Raw genomic sequence first — 26,020 nt, forward strand, 5'->3', positions numbered from 1 at the left:
TATTTTCAGAATGAAGTATGTCATACGTTGAAAAAACGTACTCTCAAATATGCATTTCAGGTTATCTTTACCATTTGCACATGTATTCATTGATACAGTCATGTTGTTTGCAATTCAACTTAAATGAAGTCTGCATCAAGTGAGGCTTGAACTGGTGACCTTGCGATTGTGAGGCATTCATTTAAGGGAGACGCCATTGGACCAACAGTCAAGTAACTGTGAAAAAGGAGATCACACAGATGATACAGTTTCACGCAAATAGCTGAAAAATCCTGGGTTTAAGTGTTTTTCAAACTGCTCAAAATTGCGGACAATCTAAGGGCAGAGCTTACTGGTCAAAGCGATAGATGTGTTCCTCATGACTCAAGGCACAAGTGTAAGCAAGTTTCACGACTTTCGGCCAAACGAGGCATGACTTTTGCCTGTTTAAAGTTTGCATTTTCAAAAAATTGCTATAGCGCCCCCCTTTAGCCAATTGGAGTGAGATTGGTTTCAGTGATATTTGGAATGACTCTCTACATCACTGCAACGTTTCAAAGAAATGTGAGTCTTGCATGTATGTGTTAGGGGCAGATGAATAATTTTCATAAAACTGCAATAGTTAAAATCTATTTCCTCCTGGGATTTTTGAGTAATCTGCACGAAACGTTTAACACTTGAACTTTGGACCTCTGCCTACAAAAATTTCCAACAGATTTTCCATAAGTGAAAAAATGCAGAAGTTAGGAGCCAATGACTGTTTTTCATATAATTCAAAATGGTGGGAGATCTAAAGGTCAGAGGTCAAAAGTCAGAGGGTGAAAGTTGTTCAGCATGAGGAGACGCATATGTGTATCCAAGTTTCATGGCTGTAGGTCAAACAGGGCATGAGTTGTACCTGGTCAAAGTTGGCATTTTCAATTGAGTGCTATAGCGCCACCTTTGGACGAAAGATTGTGAGAATTATTTCTTGATCGTTTTTCATGACCATCTACCATATGGCCGAGTTTCGTAAAAAGCGACAGCGCGGTTCAGCCAGAACTGCGAAAAGTGGCAGAAGTGACAGAATAAAGCGAATAATAAAACAGGTCCAGAGCTGAGCTCTGGCCCCGTAATTAGAGCAACAGTGACCTCTACTGGTACATACTTGTGTATATATATATACTGTACACGCCATCGATGAAATCGAAAGTATTTTATTCTTTAATAAAATGGCGTCTCACTTCAAGTCCTTTGTTTTCTCTCTACTCAGTGTTTGTGTTAAACCATGGACAGGGATTTATGTCAAACTGATCCTGATCATATGGAGCAGCTGTTACAACACATCTGTCACAGGTAACTTTATGCTTATTTACAGAGTGAGTTATGAAGTTATACTATATTATAGGATAACAACAAGGGCGGGGGTTGCAGAAGTTCTGTTAGAATACGGTAGGCCTAGCCCACTAACTGTTCTCCACTTCTAGTTTTCTTTCTTTGTTTTTTCTCTCTTCTTTTGTGTTTTTCTTTGTTTTTTCTCCTTCATCAAATGTGTATTTGATGCTGAAGTAAGAAAGTAAGTAAAGCTATATAGACCAATTATTTGTTTACTAACATTGAGACTGGATGCACAGGTGATTGTTTCACGCAATCAATTCTCAACCTGTTGTTTCGGGGTGCGCTAGTTTCAGCACACCCCAACTAGGCGAGTGCATATATGAAAAAAAAGCACCTTACCCAAACAAATTGGAACAAAAGGTTTCTCAACTGTTTTTTGTAGTATGTGGTGTCCTGACTAACATACTAAAAGTCTACCAAAGTTTGACCACTTTTAAGGTGTTATTTTAAAGATGGCGTCCAAGATGGCCAAAAAAAACGTTAAAATAGCTTAATTCCTTCATTATTTATCCTAGACAAGTACTTTGTGTGTCTAACCCCATGTTTTGGGGGCCTGGGAATCCATTGGACTTGTCCAAATTGCAGAGATACAATTAGATAATTGTGAAATCCTATATTTTGTTTGAGACTATTAAAACTCTCTGAAATGGTCCTATTATATAATAAATGTCCAACAACTTCTATTTACTTTTTACTGGAACAAGGCTTTAAGATATCCTCAAAACACATCACAACTAATAGTCACAATTTGCAGAAAGTGGTGGCAGAGAATATTGTCAGTTGCAATATAGTATTGTTTTCAATATTGCCCAAACTAAATTCATCTTTGACTATACACCCCAGCCATTTTGAACCAATCTCTCTGCACCCCTCCCCTTACCCACCCCACAGGAACTTCATAACTCCTCCCCTACATACACAAGAATATTTATTTTTCTCGTGGACGCGCAGTGTCATCTTGTAGACACGATTTTGAAAAACATTGAATAGATGTTTATAGAACTTTTTTAACACAGGAAGGCAATCAGTGTGAGTGTGCAAAGAGGGATGGGGTGGTTATGGAGGTTAGTGTAGAGCTGTCAGATCCGAGTCTCTGCATGACTGTGTGTCAGGCAGACAAGGGTGTCTATATCGGACTGGCTCACAGGAGAGTTGGTGGTGGCTGACCATTAATATTCCCAGGGGTCCCCCAGTGACTCATTATGGCTCAGAGCGTCCTCTCCCCTCTCCAGAACAGCTCCAGAACAAAAACTTGGTCTATGCCGAAAGCAGTGCTTGTTTGTTGGATAGCAGCTGAGACACAGCCCCTTATGGGCGTGGAGGTCGGTTAGATTGGGATTCTATGGGGGAGACTGGAGCCCAGGGCGTCATGGGCTGTCCAATATACGTACCTTCTTGCTGTTACAATTATTCATAAAAAAGGATCTTAAGGTTCAAGCTTATTGCCAGCAGTACCAATCACAAAACAAAGACATGTGAAATTAATTTTGCGCTAAAACCTCACACAACTACTCACAGGAATAAGGAGATGTCTGTGACAAGCAAATCTGAACCTTATCCACGCCACACTCCTCCACCACCCCTGCCTAGACACCCAGTAGAAGACACTAGATACATGTTGTGATAGCTCTGTACTGACTTGCACACCCTCTCTAGGCCCACAAGTGGCCATTTTTTTCCTACTGAGTGTAGCGTTGTGAGCTTGTACATCGGCTATTTTCACAATGTTTGCCTCTTTCTTACCTAATATTTGAGATAATATATATATATAGATAATATAGTCTTAAGAGTAATTCAATTTTAACTTTAGAAATGTGCAGATACCCTGTATACACTTATATTTTGGTAGACTTTTGATATGTTATTAAGTACACCTGATACTACAATAAACCATTGAGAAACCTTTTGTTCCAATTTTTTTTGGGTCAAACCATATATGCACCCGCCTAAACCCCCTCTTGTGTGTTGGCTAGTGAGGCACGTCCTAGTGAGACCCGATAGAATGGGTTTCATTAAGAGCATACTGGTTGCACCCGCACGCATACTAGCCTCGGAATCCCAGCCATTTTTTTTGTTTCACACGCATACTGGTTCTTATCAGTGTGACGTCGTCTGTTAAGGGGTCTATAGCTCGGAGCGAATACAGGATAGGTGGGCACTAAGGACATCTGGGCACCATATTTTTGTGATGACTGGGCACTAGGAAGAGTGGGCACCGGGATAACTGGGCACTAGGCACATTTGGGCACCTGGAAGAGTGGGCACTTAGGGGTGGAGATAACTGGGCACTAGGCACATGTGGGCACCTGGAAGAGTGGGCACTTAAGGGTGGAGATAACTGGGCACTAGGGACATGTGGGCACCTGGACGAGTGTGCACGTAGGGGTGGAGATAACTGGGCACGAGGAAGAGTGGGCACCAGGAAAGGTGGGCACCTGGACGAGTGGGCACGTAGGGGTGGACATAACTGGGCAGAGCTAGTCTCACAGCTCTATTTTGGGTATTAGCTGGATTTTATTTAGTTGTTTTAGATGCATTAGGTGAACAGAGTCAAACTAAATGTAATGCCTCAACTCCTACATTTCCAAGTGCTTGTCAGGGCGGGGGGGTACCCCCGCCCTGACATATGATTATTTTGGGGTCGCGGCCTGAAAAGGTTGAGCATCACTGGTGTGAACAACATACTAAGATAGTATTGATGACATGTTGACAGCATACATATATCTATCTAAATCTATCTAAATAAAGATGAATATTTTAAGATTGTTATCACCACTAAGCAAGGGATAATGCATGGGGAGGTAGTCATTATTGAAATTTAAAGCCCGACAGGGCGATTAACCCTGAAGGGCCCTGAAGGGCTTATTACACGGCTACTTAATAAATACATAAATACATTTACCCAAACGTAACAACAAAACAAAGTATTTCCTTGCTTACGGCAATGAAAGTATTCCATAAGTATTGGGCTGGGCGGACAAGTTCGCCTCGCTAAAACAAATGACGAAATGGAAAAAAACTCGCCCCAAAACACTCTCGCCCCCCATTCTATTTACTGCCGATTTGCCTGTAATACCGCCGGATTTGCCCCGGGGCGACTATGTTTTGGGGCGAGCGTTTTGGTATTCCCCCGTTGTTGCGCCACGATAAACAAGGAAGTGTAGTGGATCAAATAGAATGACTTTTCGGTTATTGCATTGTCTATTTCTCACTTCAAATGTTTTCAAAAACATTCTTGAGAGCAACATTTAGTTGTAAATGACATTGGTTGTTTGTTTACATGGCTGTCATGTTGGATAAAGCATAAAATCAAGCAGCGCAGGTTGATATGAGCAGGTGTTCTGAGTCTCTGATTAGACAGCGGTCCGTTATTGAGCTCAGCGGTCATTATCCAGAAATAATGACCGATGACTGACCAATCAGAATCGAGCATTTAACCAAGCCGTGTAATAAAGCAGTTTATTTGGTTTTGTTTTAAGGTCAACAGGTGATTGGGTCTCAGCCTGTGATGGTCAGAGTGGGAGATGATGTGATTCTTCCATGTCACATTAAACCTCCTGTCAGCATGGAGAGAAGTACAGTGGTGTGGACCAGACCTGACCTGAAGCCAGAGTTTGTGTATCTCCTCCAAGATGGACGTCACATCACTGAAGCTGTGAACCCCTCGTACAAAGGGAGGACGTCCCTGTTTGCTGAGGAGCTGCAGCATGGTAACATCTCACTGAAACTGTCCAAGGTGAAGCTCTCAGATGAGGGGAAGTACACGTGTTCTGCTCCAACCCTACGCAACAGCAGTTTGATCCAGCTCCTTGTTGGTAAGATTGAATGGCTCATTACAAATTATAATTATATAAATAAGATTATATATATGCGTGTGTGTGTGTGTGTGTGTGTGTGTGTGTGTGTGTGTGTGTGTGTGTGTGTGTGTGTGTGTGTGTGTTTGTGTGCGTGTGTGTGTGTGTGTGTGTGTGTGCATTTATATATATAAATCTATTTATATGTATAAATGTGTGTGTGTGTGTGTGTGTGTGTTGGGAACCATTGTGATACAGTACATGTGAGAAAAACGGGGGAGCGGGGAGCGCCCGTTTTTGGCCTCAGGTCGGAGGGAGGGGGTGGGGGGGGGCACAAGGCTGTAGCACCGGGCAAGCGCGTGGGCGGCCCCGGATGGAAAAGCGTCAGAGGACAGGAGGCAGAGGGACCGACCGGGCCCAGCAATCACTGCCCCGGCCCCGAGGATGCATTTCTCCCTGGCGGCTGGGGGGCGTTTGTTTCCCTTGGGGGCCCGACCTCAAAGGGACCCGACTGTGGCCCGCCTCAACAAAAAAAAAACGGAACGCTCCCCGTTTTTCTCACTTGTACTGTACTGTAACATATATACATATATGTATTTAAATACAATAAGTTATATCCTATATTAAAATTGGCTTAAGGGAGGACCGGCCAGCGACCCATGACTCAGCCATAACCATATAAGGAGTTCTCAATGCAGCTACGCCCAAATATAGAGTGTGTTGTTTAACCTCAATGTGTCTTCATGGGATTATTATAAAAAATCTGAACATTCTGAAATATCAAAAACACTAAAGAACACCATGATGATAAACTATATACTGTATTAATTTAACATCAATTAAATAAGTACATTGGACGTTTGTGACTATTGACAACTTGTCTAGTTTCAATAGTTATATTCAAATTGATATTTTATTTAAAGTAAAAAATAAAAGTAATCATATAGTGCATCATTTATTTATTCGCACAATAATAAACATTACAAAGGTAACATTATTAAAAACAATTCAGAAATAAGTGCAGGTGAGAAAAAGAAACCCATAAAGGGCTTATAAAGGGTTCTCACCTAACAAAAATAATAAACAAGTAGTTAAACATAATAATCAAGTTAAACATAATAATCAAACATAAGACGTGACAAACAACAAATACCTAGTGTGCAGTTGAATGTGTGGGTGTGAGTGTGTGTGTGTGTGTGTGTGTGTGTGTGTGTGTGTGTGTGTGTGTGTGTTTATGCAGAAAGCTACGTTATATGGTAGAAGAGGCTTGATTCATCAGGCTGGCCCTCAGTCTATGTTTAAAGTTACTGAGTGAAGATGAGGAGTTGGCAATAAGTATGTGTGTATTCCAGAGTAAAGAACCTCTGTCTTTAATGGAGAACTGGCTGTGTGTGGTACGGCTGAAGGGAGGATGGAGATTATCAGATTGTCTAGTATTATAATTATGAACTTGCGAGTTGGTCTTTATATAATTATGTTTAAAAGGTGTAGGAAGCATATTTGAAAGGTAGGTGCATTTATAGATGAAAGAACAGGACTGAACTGTGTTAATATCATAGATAGACAGTAAATATAGTTTTTCATCATAGGTTATTCAGAGCTTTACTGTAGAAATGTCATTCTAACAACCAAACCATAACATAACTCTGTTCAGCATGTGTTTGATTTGTTTGAACAACTTTCTACCTTATGCCAAAATAATGTAAGGTATTTAGACAAGGATAGACTTCCATGGTAAAGGATTAGTCACACTTGTAGAAGCCATTTCACTGTTTTAGTTTATTATTATTATAATTATCATGATCATAGTTGTTATTATTTGGTATTGTTAGTTTTGATAGATTATTGGTAGATGATTTGTGAATGTGATCACCAAGGGCACGCCTCTCCAGGCCTAACTAGGTAACAGATAAGTAAACCTGCAAGCTAGAACCTCAAGTTACTGTGTGGACAATGTGTTATTTATGCCTGAGTACAACTATGAGTCTGGATGCATCAGTGGGTTTCTTTGATTTGTTTGGAGCCAACGAAATTGCCATTCCAACACTGTTACTGCAGTCATGCCTTGCTGTACGATGGTGGTTCGCACAGAAAATATCAGATCTATAAGCTCATAGTGCATGGCACCAGCAAGCCGCTGTGAGCTTGGACATATTATATTGTTGTCATGAAATGAAGTATAAATCAGGTTTATCAGCTCAGAGCAGACGTGACTCAGACCATGCCTGCTTGCATTGTGAGCTTGTAGATCTGCCATTTGTGACGAACGTTCCCCCCAGAATAAGGATGCTAAACACTAAACAGTAATACATTTAATTTGTAGCACTATATTTGATACATATATCAAAGTGCTACATGGCATTAAAGAAGAAAATGTATTTAAAATAAAAAATCTGGTTAATGTTAAGAGACCCCCTCCACAACTATAAATAGCTAAGAAAAAGTGTAAAGTTTAAAAACACTCAAAGGCATCAATAAGTCCATCTAGTTTAATGCCTTTAAAAAGAAAGGGTTTTAGTCTCCTTTAAAAAGCATCAACAGACTGTGGTGCTCTCAGATGGTCAGAGAGGGCGCTGTTCCACAGCCCAGGAGCAGCTGAGCTGAAGGCCCAGGCCTAAGACCCAAGCCCCCAGAGTTGCTGAGAAACATTGAAGCCGACACCCCAGTGGCCAAAGCTGGAACTGCAGGCGGGGAGAAATATGCACGATAGTGATGCGCGGGTCGGGTTTTTTCATGACCCGACCCGCCCCGCCACGGAACCCAACCCGCCTCAACCCGCCCCGCGAACCCATATATAAATCTATGGCTCAACCCGCCCCGCCATTGTTTTTTAATTCTGTAAAATCATGGTTAGAAAATAATCCCCAAGTATATTCAAACTGTTTTATTGTTATTATTCTTATTCTTATTAGGAATAAAGACAAAACAAGAGCATGTGATTTTGTCTTTATTTTTTGCGTGTGAGAGCGGCTGACCCGCTCACCCGCAGCCCGCATAATTGCCACTGAAATTCTGGCCGCTGTGTGAATATGGTCTATAGTGCAGAGCTTCATCAAAACAGTGTTTATGGTTAAATGTAGTGTATACTGTTAGTGTAAAGTATACAGTGTACAGTGTCTAATTCAGTCCATACTGTCAGTAGACAATAACAGTACAGTGTGTAGTGCCAGCAGTCACAGAATACACTTAATCATGTTTATGTGTTTTTACAGGTCAGTGATCTCTATAAATGTGTTTTACAGGTCAGTGATCTCTATAAATGTGTTTTTACAGGTCAGTGATCTCTATAAATGTGTTTTTACAGGTCAGTGATCTCTATAAATGTGTTTTTACAGGTCAGTGATCTCTATAAATGTGTTTTTACAGGTCAGTGATCTCTATAAATGTGTTTTACAGGGTCAGTGATCTCTATAAATGTGTTTTTACAGGTCAGTGATCTCTATAAATGTGTTTTACAGGTCAGTGATCTCTATAAATGTGTTTTACAGGTCAGTGATCTCTATAAATGTGTTTTTACAGGTCAGTGATCTCTATAAATGTGTTTTTACAGGTCAGTGATCTCTATAAATGTGTTTTTACAGGTCAGTGATCTCTATAAATGTGTTTTACAGGGTCAGTGATCTCTATAAATGTGTTTTTACAGGTCAGTGATCTCTATAAATGTGTTTTTACAGGTCAGTGATCTCTATAAATGTGTTTTTACAGGTCAGTGATCTCTATAAATGTGTTTTTACAGGTCAGTGATCTCTATAAATGTGTTTTACAGGGTCAGTGATCTCTATAAATGTGTTTTTACAGGTCAGTGATCTCTATAAATGTGTTTTTACAGGTCAGTGATCTCTATAAATGTGTTTTTACAGGTCAGTGATCTCTATAAATGTGTTTTTACAGGTCAGTGATCTCTATAAATGTGTTTTACAGGGTCAGTGATCTCTATAAATGTGTTTTTACAGGTCAGTGATCTCTATAAATGTGTTTTTACAGGTCAGTGATCTCTATAAATGTGTTTTTACAGGTCAGTGATCTCTATAAATGTGTTTTTACAGGTCAGTGATCTCTATAAATGTGTTTTACAGGGTCAGTGATCTCTATAAATGTGTTTTTACAGGTCAGTGATCTCTATAAATGTGTTTTTACAGGTCAGTGATCTCTATAAATGTGTTTTTACAGGTCAGTGATCTCTATAAATGTGTTTTTACAGGTCAGTGATCTCTATAAATGTGTTTTTACAGGTCAGTGATCTCTATAAATGTGTTTTTACAGGTCAGTGATCTCTATAAATGTGTTTTTACAGGTCAGTGATCTCTATAAATGTGTTTTACAGGGTCAGGGTCTCATCCAGTGATCTCTTCAAATGGACCAACAGACGGTGGTGTATCTTTGTCATGTGACTCTGGGTGCTGGTATCCACAACCTGAGATGTCTTGGCTGGACGGTGATGGAACCCTCCTCTCTGCTGGACCCTCAGTGACAGAGACACGTCCTCCACACTGTTATGATGTCCAGAGGAATGTGACAGTGAGGACAGCAGGTCATGTGACCTGTAGAGTTCACCTGACACACATCAACCACACTGTTGAGACACAACATTACATCTCAGGTAATAAATGTTTACATCGTTGATTGATTGATTGATTGATTGATTCACCTGCGACCCACAAATTGTCCGTCTGACAGCATTCCCTCCCGCCTTCTTAAAGATGTTTTTAGCTCAGTCGGCCCTTCTATTTTAGCAGTCATCAATAAATGCCTCATTACAGGGTGCGTCCCATCTGCCTTCAAGCACGCTGTGGTGCAGCCTCTGATTAAAAAGAAAAATCTTGACCCCTCAGTGTTATCAAATTTCAGGCCCATTTCCCAGCTCCCATTCCTGTCTAAGGTCCTCGAAAAGTCAGTCTATGCACAGTTGCAACTGTTTTTATCCACTCACGGCATCCATGAAAAGTTTCAATCCGGCTTTAAATCAGGCCACAGCACCGAAACGGCACTTTTAAGAGTTTTTAATGATCTCATTTTAACTGTGGACTCCGGTAGCCCAGCGGTCCTGGTTTTACATGACTTAACCGCTGCTTTCGACACGGTGGACCATGCTATTTTACTGTCACGCCTTGAACACACCGTAGGTATCACTGGTACTGCCTTAAAATGGTTTGAATCCTACTTGACTGACAGGAGTTTCTCAGTAAAACTCGGAGAATTTTCATCCACCAAGGCCCCCCTTACCTGTGGAGTCCCCCAAGGTTCTATCCTGGGCCCCATCCTATTTTTACTGTACATACTGCCCCTAGGGGAAATTATTTCGAAACATAATATATCATTTCACTGCTTTGCCGATGACATCCAAATTTACTTACCTCTAAAGCCAACTGCCAACAATCCAGACCATAACCCCTTACAGCTACTCCAGGACTGCCTGGAAGATATTAAATCTTGGATGGGCTCTAACTTTCTCAACCTCAACAATAATAAGACAGAAATGATCCTCTTCGGCCTCGATTCTCCCACACCACCCCCTGGCATATTAGGTCCCCTCAGCTCCCATATACATTCCTCCGTTAACAACCTTGGTGTCATTTTTGACTCAGCATTTAAAATGGACAAACAAGTCAGCGCCGTTGTTAAAACTAGCTTCTTCCATCTCAGATTACTGGCTAAGATCAAACCATACCTCTCCCACAATGACCTTGAGAAGGTGATACACGCATTTATTTCCACCAGATTGGACTACTGCAACTCATTATATGTCGGTATCGATCTATCACTTCTTAGGCGCTTACAGTTGATCCAAAATGCCGCTGCCCGTCTCCTTACTGGGACAAAAAAGCGGGACCACATTACACCAGTTTTGGCCTCTCTCCACTGGCTCCCTGTCCGCTTCCGTATTGATTTTAAGATTTTAATGTTTGTCTTCAAAATCCGAAATGGGTTGTCTCCCCCGTCCCTCGCAGATCTCGTTTCCAACCATTCCCCCTCCAGAGCCCTGAGATCGGCTGACCAGCTGCTGCTGGAAGTGCCAACTGCACCCACTAAAGTGACCAGGGGTGACCGGGCCTTTGCCGTGGCTGCCCCTAGGCTCTGGAACGACTTACCTTTACGTATCAAAGCAGCCCAGTCATTAGCTATTTTCAAATCATTACTAAAGACTCATTTTTTCTCCTTGGCATTCAGCAACAACTAAAGCAGCCTTACCTCCCTCTATTGGTGCTAATGTTTGTTTGTCTGTGCCTACTCATTGTTCAATTGTCGGCTTACATTGCATTGTTTGCCTTTTGCTTTTTTGTTTGTTATGTTTTTGTTTTTAAGGTTTCGAGAGCCTATCAGGCTTCGAAGCCTTATTGGGTTCCTTGGCTTTCACTATTATTAAGGTTTCGAGAGCCTGTAAGGCTTCGAAGCCTTATTGCATTCCTTGGCTTTCACTATTATTAAGGTTTCGAGAGCCTATCAGGCTTCGAAGCCTTATTGCATTCCTTGGCTTTCACTATTATTATTATTCTTCCGCCGTTTTTGCCAGTTCTGGCCTAACCGCGTGGTCACTTTTTATGAAATTCGGCAATATGGTAGAGGGCTATGCCAAACGTCGAAAACCCGAAACTCACAACCATTGGCCAAAGGGTGGCGCTGTAGCACTCAATTGAAAATGCCAACTTTGAACAGGTACAGCTCATGCCCTGTTTGACCTACAGCCATGAAACTTTGATGCACACATGCATCTCCTCATGCCTAACAACTTTCACTGTTTGACTTTTGACCTCTGACCTTTAGATCTCCCACCATTTCGAATTCAATGAAAGAATTCGAAAGTAGTAAAAAGCAGTAAAAGTCCATAGCTTTCTGGGATCTTTGAGCAATCTGCACGAAACTGTCTACACATGAACTTTGGACCAATGCCGACAAACGTGAGCAAGCGGATTTTCCATAAGTGAAAACGTTAAGCTTTTATAAGCCAATGAAAATTGCAGTTTTATGACAATTATTCATCTGCCCCTAACACATACATGCAGACTCACATTTGTTTGACACTTTGCAATATTGTAGAGGGTCATTCCAAGTATCACTGAAACCAATCTTACTCCAATTGGTCAAAGGGGGGCGCTATAGCAATTTTTTGAAAATGCAAACTTTAAACAGGCAAAAATCATGCCTCGTTTGGCCGACAGCCGCTAAACCTGCTTACACATGTGCCTTGACTCATGAGGAACACATGTATCACTTTGACCAGTAAGCTCTGCCCTTAGATTGCCTGCAATTTTGAGCAGTTTGAAAAACATTTAAATCCAGGATTTCTGAGCAATTTGCATGAAAGTGTGTCATGTGTGTAAACTCCCTTTTCACTAGTTCAGGTCTGTTGGCCCAATAGCTTGATCGCTTAATCATCTGCCTTGAAACCACAGGTTGCTGGTTTGAATCCCACCTCATGTAAAATTCATTATAATTGCATTGCACACAACATGACTGTATCAATGAATGCATGTGCAATTGTTAACCAGTAAGCTCCGCCCTTAAATTGTCTGCAATTTTGAGCAGTTTGAAAAACATTTAAATCCAGCATTTCTGAGCAATTTGCATGAAAGTGTGTCATGTGTGTGAACTCCTTTTTCATCAATTCGGGTCTGTTGGCCCAATGGCTTAATCATCTGCCTTGATACCACATGGTCGCCGGTTCAAACCCCACGCCATGCAGACTTCCACTCAATTGCATTGCACACAACATGATTGTATCAATGAATAAACATGCAATTGATAATTGAAATGCTTATTGAGAGTAGTTATTTTCAATATATGACGTACTTCATTCCCTCTTTTGTTTTGTTTTGTTGGATTCTCCTTTTTCACTGACCAAGGCTGTGGATTGAATAGCTTGATCAATACACTGTTAGTCTCATGTGCCAGAGGTCCATGGTTCAAACCCCAATCGTCACAGTTTACATTTAAATTGCATTGTACAAAACATGACCCTGTTAATTCAAACATGTGCAATTTGATGCATGTTCACTTCTTCTCTCGCGCTCTCTCACTGCCTCTCTTTCTCACTGCCTCTCTTTCTCTTTTCTCTCTCTCTCTCTCTCTCTCTCTCTCTGCCTCTCTCTCTCTCTCTCTCTCTCTCTGCCTCTCTCTCTGCCTCTCTGCCTCTCTTCTCTCTCTCTCTCTCTCTCTCTCTCTCTCTCTCTCTCTCTCTGCCTCTCTCTGCCTCTCTCTGCCTCTCTCTCTCTCTCTCTCTCTCTCTCTCTCTCTCTCTCTCTCTCTCTCTCTCTCTCTCTCTCTCTCTCTCTCTCTCTCTCTTATTATCGAAATGTCTGCCATGACATGTCTGTCTGCCAGTCTGCCACTCTGTCACAGTCTGCCACTCTGTCACTGTCTGTCTGTCTGTCTGTCTGCCAGTCTGCCACAGTCTGTCTGTCTGCCAGTCTGCCACTCTGTCACAGTCTGCCAGTCTGCCAGTCTGCCACTCTGTCACAGTCTGCCAGTCTGCCACTCTGTCACAGTCTGCCAGTCTGCCACAGTCTGCCAGTCTGCCACTCTGTCACAGTCTGCCAGTCTGCCAGTCTGTCACAGTCTGCCAGTCTGCCAGTCTGCCAGTCTGCCACTCTGTCACAGTCTGCCACTCTGTCACAGTCTGCCAGTCTGTCACAGTCTGCCAGTCTGCCAGTCTGCCACTCTGTCACTGTCTGTCTGTCTGCCAGTCTGCCAGTCTGCCAGTCTGCCACAGTCTGTCTGTCTGCCAGTCTGCCAGTCTGCCACTGTACGAATTTCAACCCGACGCACACTACTTTGTGCGACTGGTCGGCTAACGGCCCTCGCAAAAGGCCGGAGTCCCTGAATCGGTGTGAAGTAGATAATACTCAGACCTACACCAACCTGTGTCTTTGATGGTTTTTATTCACTAACACAAATACAAACATACATTAACACACCTAGCAGACAATCATTCTACTAAGCGGCCAGCCAACTACTATCTTAGTCAACTACAACCTTGCCAGTAGGCTCACATTCTACTAACAAAGTCTAGCCAGGTCAGGCAGACAGCCAGACAGAAGGTCAAATAGTCAGGTTTTAAACCTACAGAAAGATTGAAACACAGAAACAATAATACAATATTACCGACATGAATCTTCACACAAACAATAAACATATCAGCATATATGACCATTAATCTCTGTGTATCAAGAGCTTTTCTACTTACTACTGATCTGTTGAGGGACTCCAAGAAACTGAGTTCTCAGTGACTCTGCCACAGACCCACACAAAGGATGTTTCCTCCCACCAGATCATGCCCACCCCCCAAGGTGGCCTGGTTCTCTCTCTCTCTTTCCTGATAAGGGATCTAAGGTATTTTTATGACCCTCAGAAAATCTAAGCAAGGACCCCCAATATGTGCCTTTACTCACTGGGCAAATACGATGAGCACCTCGCCAGTGTCTTTCTCCTCCCCCCTAACATAGGCATCAAGCATGTCATTTGAGCCTCTCTCTCTCTCCTCTTCGAGATAAGGGAATGGTAAGGAATTTACGACCTACACACTCTGAGAAAGGACCCAACTTATGAGACCTTAAAGAGCTGCCTCAGTTAATGACTCCAAACAGGCAGTATTAACCTTCATATATGTATGTATTTTACCTATGCCTTTATATGTCGGCCTACCACACTGGTCTAATCCTAAATAAGCAGTAAATACACACATAATTATAATCATAATAATATTACAGGCGCTGAAGGCATGGAAAACCTAACACCTCCCACCCGGCCTCTGGGTCGGCGGACCCAGAGGCCGCAATAACCTCTCACATTCACGGCCCGCCCATATGATAATCCTCCCCCACTGGCAGCAGGAAATGGCTACAATCCATTTACCTCTGTTTTTTGGCTTAGAGAACACACTGGTAGGTCGCCCCTTAGTGAGTGAGGCACCGCCTGGCATAGTAAGCAATGTACTTCACACATGCCTAACTAGGTACATCTTACTTTGGTCTGCAAACCACTCCGATCCCATACTCGGAACAGCCCACATGTCAAACTTAAAAAGTTACGTACTTCACACATAACATGAATTTATGCACACCACACATGTTTAACATAAATTCCCCAATCCAGAAAACAAACTAATTTGGTATGTAGTTGCCTGTTTTCCCCCACTTTAAACCCCTTTCAATACCTATAGGCCTTAATTAAAGGCCGACAGTGGATTAAAACTGCACGAATTCTCGAACCCTTCAAACTCCCACTAGCCTCACCTTTAAGAGAGCAATAGTTAGGCCAGTAGTTCAAAACCGTGCAAATCTATAAACCACTATCGGTCAGTGTCAATAGTTCAAAACTGTACGAATTTTTAAACCACTTGAACTCCCACTAGCCTCACCTTTAAGAGAGCAATAGTTAGGCCAGTAGTCCAAAACTGTACGAATTTGTAAACTACTTCGACCACCTATATCCTGGGCAAAGTTTTAAAATGAAAATTAGCAGATCTACAAGCTCATCTTTTGGAACACTGATGTGTCCTTTCCCTCCCACTTTAAACCCCTTTCACTCATGGGCAAAGTGTCTTAAATGTTTCGCAATGGTAAAATAGCAGATCTACAAGCTCACAACCTGGCAGGTCAGCCATTTAGCCAATTTTGCGTGACATCATCGTACAACTAAGTATAATAGAGATTAAGTGGTGAACAAAACCTGTATCAATGTCCCCCACTCAACCCCTTTCCATCACAACTTAGTAGGCAGTAATTTAATACTCATCATCATCATCATCATGCAAGTTATTCATAATTGCATACATTTTGAAATGGCTCCATTCATTTCACTGTTACAGGCACATCATAAAGGTCCTAAACTACCACACACAGTGAGACACTTTAGACGTCCTTCGATGCCGCACAGCACACATTTGGAAATGGCTCCATCCATTCACATGTTAAGAAACATCACAAAAGGTCCTAAACTACTACAACAAAAGTAGGACACTTCAGACGTTTTCTTTTTTGGTGCTGCGCATAGCATCTCTGTCCACCCGAGTGCACCTACGTACCGTTGCCAGCTGACCATACACGGACACATAGGCCCACCGCCTTGTGGGCCTCTGTGTCAGCCATGCTCAACCGCAGCGGTCCAGGTTGCATCGGTGTGGCCCCGGCCGTATCCAAACCACTGCCACCCCCTGCGGAGGGTAGAAGTGGAGAAGTCAGCTTCTCTGGCAGTGTTCCTGTGCCGCCGCGAAACGCAACCCCACCACCAGCCCGCGCCGATGACTGTGGTGGGACAGTGACTTCTTTCAGCCTCCCCCTCAACTTACTCATGACCCACCGACCAGGCGCGAATGGGTCAGGGGGTTTCAGCAGCTCACACAACTCTGCCAACCCCAGGAGCAGCTCCTCTTGCTCCTGGTTCGTTAGGCCGCGCCCTCCAAACCCGACTGGTCTGGCTCTTGTGGCTACTGGCCTCCCACCTTGACCCACCCGGGCCTCGCTCTTCCCTGGTGTGGTGACAGAGTGTGGATCGTTGTCGGCCGTCCCCGTTGGCTTAGGTGGTGCCACGACGCTCTGCACTGGTGTGATGTCGGTGCGTGGATTGGTGTCGGTCTCCCCCTCGGCTTTCTCCGTAGGCGTCTCTACCTCGACCGTCACGTCCCCCGCGGCCTCTCTCGCGATCTCCCGTGGCACCTCCCCCGCACCCGCAGCTTCGTCTGCGGGAGCAACGCCGTCTGGTCCGCCCTCTGATGGCGCTCCCTTCTCTCCCGCCGACGGCCCCTCTCCGCCGGCTGTCACGCGACCTCCTCTGCGCCTTCCTCGCGTGTCGTGGTGAGTAGATCTCCCTCTCCGGGACGGCCCGGGTCTCCTGGCTCGCCCCCGACTCCTGGGAAGATCTGCTCCATCCGCCCTGCGTCAACCACCCGATCAGCGGTGGTCACTCCTTCCGGCGGGCCAGCTTGTTGGACTGCCGGGCGGTGGTCCTCCCCCTGTTGTTTACTAACTCGGAGGACCGCCCAACTGTCCATCAGTCGCTCCTTTCGCCCTTTAAGCACCCAGTACTTGTTGGTCATCTCGGTTGCTTTGAGCTCAGGAACGATGTCTCTCCATTTCAGCACTGCTTCCTCAAGATAAAGGAGTCTCCTATTTAAAGCACGCCCCTGCACGTTTCGTTGTGGACTGGACGCCGCCTTCAAGCTAAGATCCTTCACCCTCACCAAGGCATGCACAATATCCTGAACGAGATAGTCTATTTCCGGCTCCACATAGCGCGATAATAGGGCCACTTCGACCTCCTGATCTATCTTTTCAAACTGCCCTATACATGTTTCCCACCTGTCACACACATCGACCACCGTTGCCGCGTGTGTGCCATCGCCACGTTCTTCTTCTAAGGCAATAACATAGTCCCTGGCGGCATCAATGAGTCTACCGTACTCTGCCCTCAGTGCCCCCCTCTCCCTGACTAGTGTTCTTGCTGACCCATCCATACTGTCAGTCATCCACTGCAATGTCCCCCGAAAAGCCTTATGTGCTGTCCCCCACCTCACTCCCAACTCAACTAACCCTCCCATCTCACTCCTCTTCCCTCCCACTAAAAGTGTTCTCTGGACGGCTTGAGAAAGACAGGCTACTTAGTTAGTTATAAGTCAATAGGCTTGACAGCACCCAGTTAGCAATTTGGTAGGTAGCAGTGTCACCCTTTGTTGTTAGAATCCACAGCTCGCATCTGTGTACACTAACAACAACCAATAGGCTAATAACGTTGAATAATTGAACCCCTGATAACTACTCCTGACCTAGTATCACATACAGTTAAATAACGTTATCCCTGACTTAACATCACATACAGTAAACAATGAAAACCCCCGATACCTAATCCTGTCCTAGTATCACATACAGTTAACATTGAAACCCCTGATGTTAAACTAGCCTACCCGACGGTGATCTCCGCCGCCTTGTCTCTCTACTTCTGACTACCTTCAAAAGTGGCCTCACTTCATTCTTATTGCCCTGGTCCCATAATCCAGAGCAACAAGTTGTTTATAGCCGTGATAAATTATTATTTAACACGGTTATAAATAGGGATGTCCGATATTATCGGCCTCCCGATATTATCGGCCGATATTAGCATAAAAATTGATATCGGGAAAATATCGGTATCGGTTTTTGATTTTTTTTTTTTTTTTTTTTTTTTTTTTTTTTTTTTTTTTGCTTTATAAATAAGTTACAGGAGTTCTTACTGTATATGGTGTGTGTGATATGAAATTTGAGCTTACCCTAATCACAATAATCCCCGCATATATCGGTATCGGTTGATATCGGTATCGGTAATTAAGAGTTGGACAATATCGGTATATCGGTTATCGGTAAAAAAGCCAATATCGGACAACCCTAGTTATAAACGTAACCTGCTCCAAAGGGTCTCTGACTCCATTCAGAGACTATCAGGTTACTATTTGTTATAAACTACTTAAATCACCTAAAGGCCTTAATTAAAAAGCCGATAGTAGTTTAAAACTGTATGAATTTTTTAAACTACTTCGACCACCTATAGGCTATGCCTTAATGAAAAGGCAGACAATAGTTTAAAACTGTACGAATTTCAACCCGACGCACACTACTTTGTGCGACTGGTCGGCTAACGGCCCTCGCAAAAGGCCGGAGTCCCTGAATCGGTGTGAAGTAGATAATACTCAGACCTACACCAACCTGTGTCTTTGATGGTTTTTATTCACTAACACAAATACAAACATACATTAACACACCTAGCAGACAATCATTCTACTAAGCGGCCAGCCAACTACTATCTTAGTCAACTACAACCTTGCCAGTAGGCTCACATTCTACTAACAAAGTCTAGCCAGGTCAGGCAGACAGCCAGACAGAAGGTCAAATAGTCAGGTTTTAAACCTACAGAAAGATTGAAACACAGAAACAATAATACAATATTACCGACATGAATCTTCACACAAACAATAAACATATCAGCATATATGACCATTAATCTCTGTGTATCAAGAGCTTTTCTACTTACTACTGATCTGTTGAGGGACTCCAAGAAACTGAGTTCTCAGTGACTCTGCCACAGACCCACACAAAGGATGTTTCCTCCCACCAGATCATGCCCACCCCCCAAGGTGGCCTGGTTCTCTCTCTCTCTTTCCTGATAAGGGATCTAAGGTATTTTTATGACCCTCAGAAAATCTAAGCAAGGACCCCCAATATGTGCCTTTACTCACTGGGCAAATACGATGAGCACCTCGCAAGTGTCTTTCTCCTCCCCCCTAACATAGGCATCAAGCATGTCATTTGAGCCTCTCTCTCTCTCCTCTTCGAGATAAGGGAATGGTAAGGAATTTACGACCTACACACTCTGAGAAAGGACCCAACTTATGAGACCTTAAAGAGCTGCCTCAGTTAATGACTCCAAACAGGCAGTATTAACCTTCATATATGTATGTATTTTACCTATGCCTTTATATGTCGGCCTACCACACTGGTCTAATCCTAAATAAGCAGTAAATACACACATAATTATAATCATAATAATATTACAGGCGCTGAAGGCATGGAAAACCTAACAGCCACTCTGTCACAGTCTGCCAGTCTGCCACTCTGTCACAGTCTGCCAGTCTGCCAGTCTGCCGCTCTGTCACAGTCTGCCAGTCTGCCAGTCTGCCAGTCTGTCACAGTCTGCCAGTCTGCCACTCTGTCACAGTCTGCCAGTCTGCCACTCTGCCACTCTGCCAGTCTGCCAGTCTGTCACAGTCTGTCCGCCAGTCTGTCAGTGTCTGTCTGCCACTCTGTCAGTGTCTGTCTGCCAGTCTGTCAGTGTCTGTCTGCCACTCTGTCACTGTCTGTCTGTCACTTTGTCACTGTCCAGTCTGCCACTCTGCCAGTCTGCCACTCTGCCAGTCTGCCAGTCTGCCAGTCTGTCAGTGTCTGTGTGCCACTCTGTCTCTCTCTCTCTCTCTCTCTCTCTCTCTCTCTCTCTCTCTCTCTCTCTCTCTCTCTCTCTCTCTTATTCTCAAAACCGCTCATTGCTGCTTGCAGCTATATTTATTACGGGGCCAGAGCTCAGCTCTGGACCTGTTTTGTTATTGGCAGTATTCTGTCACTTCTTCTTCTGCCACTTTTCGCAGTTCTGGCTGAACCGTGCAGTCGCTTTTTACGAAACTCGGCCATATGGTAGAAGGTCATGAAAAACTATCAAGAAATAATTCTCACAATCTTTCGTCCAAAGGTGGCGCTATAGCACTCAATTGAAAATGGCAACTTTGAACAGGTACAACTCATGCCCTGTTTGACCTACAGCCATGAAACTTGGATACACATATGCGTCTCCTCATGCTGAACAACTTTAACCCTCTGACTTTTGACCTCTGACCTTTAGATCTCCCACCATTTTGAATTATATGAAAAACAGTCATTGGCTCCTAACTTCTGCATTTTTTCACTTATGGAAAATCCGTTGGAAATTTTTGTAGGCAGAGGTCCAAAGTTGAAGTGTTAAACGTTTCGTGCAGATTGCTCAAAAATCCCAGGAGGAGATAGATTTTAACTATTACAGTTTTATGAAAATTATTCATCTGCGCCTAAAACATACATGCAGACTCACATTTCTTTGAAACTTTGCAGAAATGTACAGGGTCATTCCAAATATCACTGAAACCAATCTTACTCCAATTGGCCAAAGGGGGGCGCTATAGCAATTCTTTGAAAATGCAAACTTTAAACAGGCATAAGTCATGCCTCGTTTGGCCGAAAGTCGTGAAACTTGCTTACACTTGTGCCTTGACTCATGAGGAACACATGTATCGCTTTGACCAGTAAGCTCCGCCCTTAGATTGTCCGCAATTTTGAGCAGTTTGAAAAACACTTAAACCCAGGATTTTTCAGCTATTTGCGTGAAACTGTATCATCTGTGTGGTCTCCTTTTTCACAGTTCCTTGTCTGTTGGTCCAATGGCGTCTCCCTTAAATGAGTGCCTCACAATCTCAAGGTCGCCAGTTCAAGCCTCACTTGATGCAGACTTCATTTAAGTTGAATTGCAAACAACATGACTGTATCAATGAATACATGTGCAAATGGTAAAGATAACCTGAAATGCTTATTTGAGTACGCTTTTTCAATGTATGACATACTTCATTCTGAAAATAGCCGATCTACAATCTCAAAACTTTTCAGATAGCATCGTGTTTCTGAGCTTGTAGATCAGCTGCTTTCACTGTTTTCCGTTGCGAGGAGACATACAATTTCTCTATTGGTAAATGGTTTGTGAACGAGTGATCTTAGTGTTGGCTTGGTTCATGACAGAAGGCAAGAGTTTATGATCTTCAACAGACAACATCAGCCTGGACAAAGCTATAGCACTATAGGTAATGTTGAAGCCTATTAGTCCGAAGGTTGAGAATTCGATTCCTGTCAATGGCAATAGGTTGAGATGTCCAATCAATCCATTCTGTTTCCATCTCTCTCTCTCTCATCAATCTATTCCGTTTCCATCTCTCTCTCTCTCATCAATCTATTCCGTTTCCATCTCTTTCTCTCTCTCTCTCTCTCTCTCTAGTTTCCATCTCTCTCTCTCTCTCTCTCTCTCTCTCTCGTTTCCTCGTCTCTCTCTCTCTCTCCAGTTTCCATCTCTCTCTCTCCATTTTCTCTCTCTCTCTCTCTCTCTCTCTCTCTCTCTCTCTCTCTCTCTCCCAGTTTCCATTACTCTCTCTCTCTCTCCAGTTTCCATGTCTGTATGTCTCTCTCTCACTGGCCCCGTATTATCGCTGCTTGCAGCTATATTTATTATTATTCTTCCGCCGTTTTTGCCAGTTCTGGCCTAACCGCGTGGTCACTTCTTATGAAATTCGGCAATATGGTAGAGGGCTATGCCAAACGGCGAAAACCCGAAACTCACAACCATTGGCCAAAGGGTGGCGCTGTAGCACTCAATTGAAAATGCCAACTTTGAACAGGTACAGCTCATGCCCTGTTCGACCTACAGCCATGAAACTTCGATACACACATGCGTCTCCTCATGCCTAACAACTTTCACTGTTTGTCTTTTGACCTCTGACCTTTAGATCTCCCACCATTTCGAATTCTATGAAAAGCAGTAAAAAGCAGTAAAAGTCCATAGTTTTCTGGGATCTTTGAGCAATCTGTACGAAACTGTCTACACATGAACTTTGGACCAATGCCGACAAACGTGAGCAAGCAGATTTTCCATAAGTGAAAACGTTAAGCTTTTATAAGCCAATGAAAATTGCAAGTTTTATGACAATTATTCATCTGCCCCTAACACATACATGCAGACTCACATTTGTTTGACACTTTGCAATATTGTAGAGGGTCATTCCAAGTATCACTGAAACCAATCTTACTCCAGTTGGTCAAAGGGGGGCGCTATAGCAATTTTTTTTAAATGCAAACTTTAAACAGGCAAAAGTCATGCCTCGTTTGGCCGACAGCCGTTAAACCTGCTTACACATGTGCCTTGACTCATGAGGAACACATGTATCACTTTGACCAGTAAGCTCTGCCCTTAGATTGTCTGCAATTTTGAGCAGTTTAAAACATTTAAATCCAGGATTTCTGACTAATTTGCGTGAAAGTGTGTCATGTGTGTGAACTCCCTTTTCACTAGTACAGGTCTGTTGGCCCAATGGCTTAATCATCTGCCTTGATACCGCAGAGTAGCCGGTTCAAATCCCACGTCATGCAGACTTCAACTCAATTGCATTGCACACAACATGATTGTATCAATGAATAAACATGCAATTGATAAATGAAATGCTTATTGAGAGTAGTTATTTTCAATGTATGACGTACTTCATTCCCTCTTTTGTTTTGTTTTGTTGGATTCTCCTTTTTCACTGACTAAGGCTGTGCATTGAATAGCTTGATCAATACACTGTTAGTCTCATGTGCCAGAGGTCCATGGTTCAAACCCCACTCGTCACAGTTTACATTTAAATTGCATTGTACAAAACATGACCCTGTTAATTCAGACATGTGCAATTTTTAAACAATAACATGAAATGCTTTTGAGAGTAGTTGTTTTTTATGTATGACATACTTTCTTGTGAAAATAGCTGATCTACAATCTCACACCGGAAGAACCTATAGGACGGAAAAACCTATAGATATCAACAGACACCATCAGGGAGGCCATATCTTTAGCTCAATGAGAAGAGAGGCAGCCTGTGAATCCATAGGTCGCTGGTTCGATCCCTGTCCCCAACAATGCGTTGAGGTGATCATCATTTGGAATTCCCCCTATTCCCATGGATTGGATCCACCCCTCTCACCTGCTCTCACTCATCACCAATCACACCTGCCACATGCACAGTACAATTTTTAGGTACTTTTACTTTACTACTCTACTCTACTACAATTACAGCAGATGACAGCTTTAGTTACTTGTTACTTTGCAGATGTAATTATTAATACAACACCTACAGTAACCACATACAGCCGATCTACAATGTGACGCGTTAAGAGCTTGTATTATGTATATAATAAGCAACCCATGCTGTATGATAACTTACCACATATGAAATCCAATTCTGTCTATCCAATGGCTCAGTCTGTACTGTGGCCATAGCTGAGTGGTTAGTGAGCCCACCTAGGGAGCCAGAGGCCCTGGTTGCCCCAGGTACGATTCCAGGCCAGGCCAGCAAATGTGTCGATGAAATGAAATTTGTCCCTGAGCAAGACTCTTAACCCCTAATTGCTCACAGGCCCTCATTGGAAACAAGACCGCAAGGACTTTCATGAACGGACCTGGAATTATCCTTATCCTTTACACTGTCTACCCACAAGTCTATAGGTCCCTGGTTCAAACCCCAATTTAACCGGTCCAAATATAATTTACTGAACAAAAATCATGACTTTGTTAATTAATGCATGTTCACTTCTTCTCTCTCGCTCTCTCTCTTACTGCCTCTCTTTCTCACTGCCTCTCTCTCTCTCTCTCCCTCTCTCTCTCTCTCTTTCTTTTCTCTCCCTCTCTCTCTCTCTCTCTCTCTCTCTCCAGTAGTATGTAAGGACACTTGGGTGGCTAAATGCTAAGCTAACATGCTAACAATGCTAATTGTGTTAGCATCCGCCATTTTGTTTTGTGACGTCATCATTAGGGGGCGTGTCTGGTTCATGCCCCGACATGTCTGAGACCCCCTACTGTGTGGGAGGGTGAAGTGGAGGGGGGTTTGGCGCCCCCTGCTGGGAAGGGGAGGAAGTAGGAGGGGGGGTTAATGTGTATTCTAATGTGTATTCAATTACCCTGTCTGAGTGGGGGTGTGTCCCAGACAGGGTAACGTGTATTCAAAGGTGAAAGGGAGAAAAGCCAGTGAGTTTTTTGTTTTATTTTATTCTAGTTGACTGCTACAATGTCATCTGAGTTTTTTTTAAGACTTCAAGTGAAGGCTTCAAGTGGTTGTTTAAATAATTGACTGTAATATTATACAAAGGTAACTTGACTTAAACGTCACATAGTCTTATTTCAATGTAGTAGTAGGCTTCATTCTCTTATAAAGTATCCTTAAAGGGTATAATACGTAACTAAACTTATAATGACTTTGGAAACATGTGCCGTAGCAGGGTTTTATTTTTACAGTGTTCCTTAAAAATGCAGTTTGTCTCACCTGTAGTTAAACTGGGGGTCAAATGCGAAGGAATCAAGGTAGATTGAGTGACTATCAGGCTGGCAAGGTGGCTCTTTAGTCTAGTCTAGTCACACACGGTTTGATTAAAATAAAAATCTAAATTATATTTTTAAAAGTCTAGGTTAGCTAAACCTACATGTGACACAAGACACCCCTAACCAATAACACCATATTAAACATTTATAACTTTTCTTTACTGCATATACATAGCTTTTAGTAAGCAAGTATTTAAAGTTACCCTCACTGCATGCTGGGTAATTATTTTTAGCCAATGGGAGGGGGAGCCCGGTGACATAGATGACGGGGAGAGGAGGGCAGCCATACACTACTATGTTAACGTACACACACGGCATGATATCTCCCCTGCCAGTGGTCCATGGTTGGATTCCCGAGGGGGTCCCCAGCTAAAATGGTTGAGTTTTAACAAAAAATGGCCCCTAATAGTTCTTTTTAACTCTTGAGACTGTAAAACTATGCCAATGTTACAATGTTACTTGAGTTTATAAGGTTTCAAGTGGTTGTTTAAATAATTGACTGCAATATAATATAATACAAGATAGAAGCTTGATTTTGACAAACATGCCCCGAGGTTCTGGTACACCCCCATCCAAGGACTATTCCAGGATAAAAGTGCTCACATTATAACTCTCAAAATGTAATCTTTCATAACATTTCCCCATTTACACAATTCCCACATTTGTGGAATTATCACCATGTTAAACATTTATAACCTATTTACTACATACATAGCTTCAGAAAACTAGGATGTTAGGCCATTCTGCAGTGCATGCTGGGTAATTCTTTTTAGCCAATGGCTGAGCCTCGATGTGGCTGATCCATCTTTGGATCTTTTACTTCTAAACAAAAGAGTAGATTCACTTACTGACCCCTACCAATATATATTTTCTAACTAACTTAGCCTACTGCATATTTTAAGATGTTAAACAAGAGAACCACAACCAATATCACCATGTTAAACATTTACAACCTTTTTTATAAAGTGGAGTCCAACATAATATGATTAATGTAATGACAGGACTAAGGTTACGCTTAGACGGGAGACAGGCTGGCAAGTGGTTCTAGTCTCTAACCTTTTCATCACTGGTTTAAAAATAAAAAATAAACATTTTTTAAAGTATAGGATAGCTAAAGCGTTTAAGATATTACACAATACAACCCTAACAATAACACCATATAAAGCATGTTCTAACTTAGTACTGCATATACAGACATAGAAAAACAATTATTTAAA

The 26,020-nt window shown here is 42.7% G+C and overlaps 1 protein-coding gene across 2 annotated transcripts in view; it reads left to right on the top strand.

Annotated features, from left to right (window-relative positions):
* Positions 1-1,186: 1,186 nt before the first annotated feature.
* The window catches only part of LOC311034245 (uncharacterized protein), a 53,546-nt gene continuing 28,712 nt past the window's right edge, over positions 1,187-26,020 (top strand). For both annotated transcript variants that reach the window (XM_084042072.1, XM_084042073.1), the window contains exons 1-3: positions 1,187-1,314; positions 4,836-5,171; positions 9,475-9,750. In XM_084042072.1, the coding sequence (XP_083898198.1) occupies positions 1,191-1,314; positions 4,836-5,171; positions 9,475-9,750 (736 nt within the window). In that variant the 5' untranslated portion in view covers positions 1,187-1,190. The remainder of the gene's footprint in view (positions 1,315-4,835; positions 5,172-9,474; positions 9,751-26,020) is intronic.

This window comes from Gymnoscopelus microlampas, assembly GCF_963454915.1.
Source record: "Gymnoscopelus microlampas genome assembly, chromosome: 18".
In the NCBI taxonomy this organism is placed as follows: Eukaryota; Metazoa; Chordata; class Actinopteri; order Myctophiformes; family Myctophidae; genus Gymnoscopelus; species Gymnoscopelus microlampas.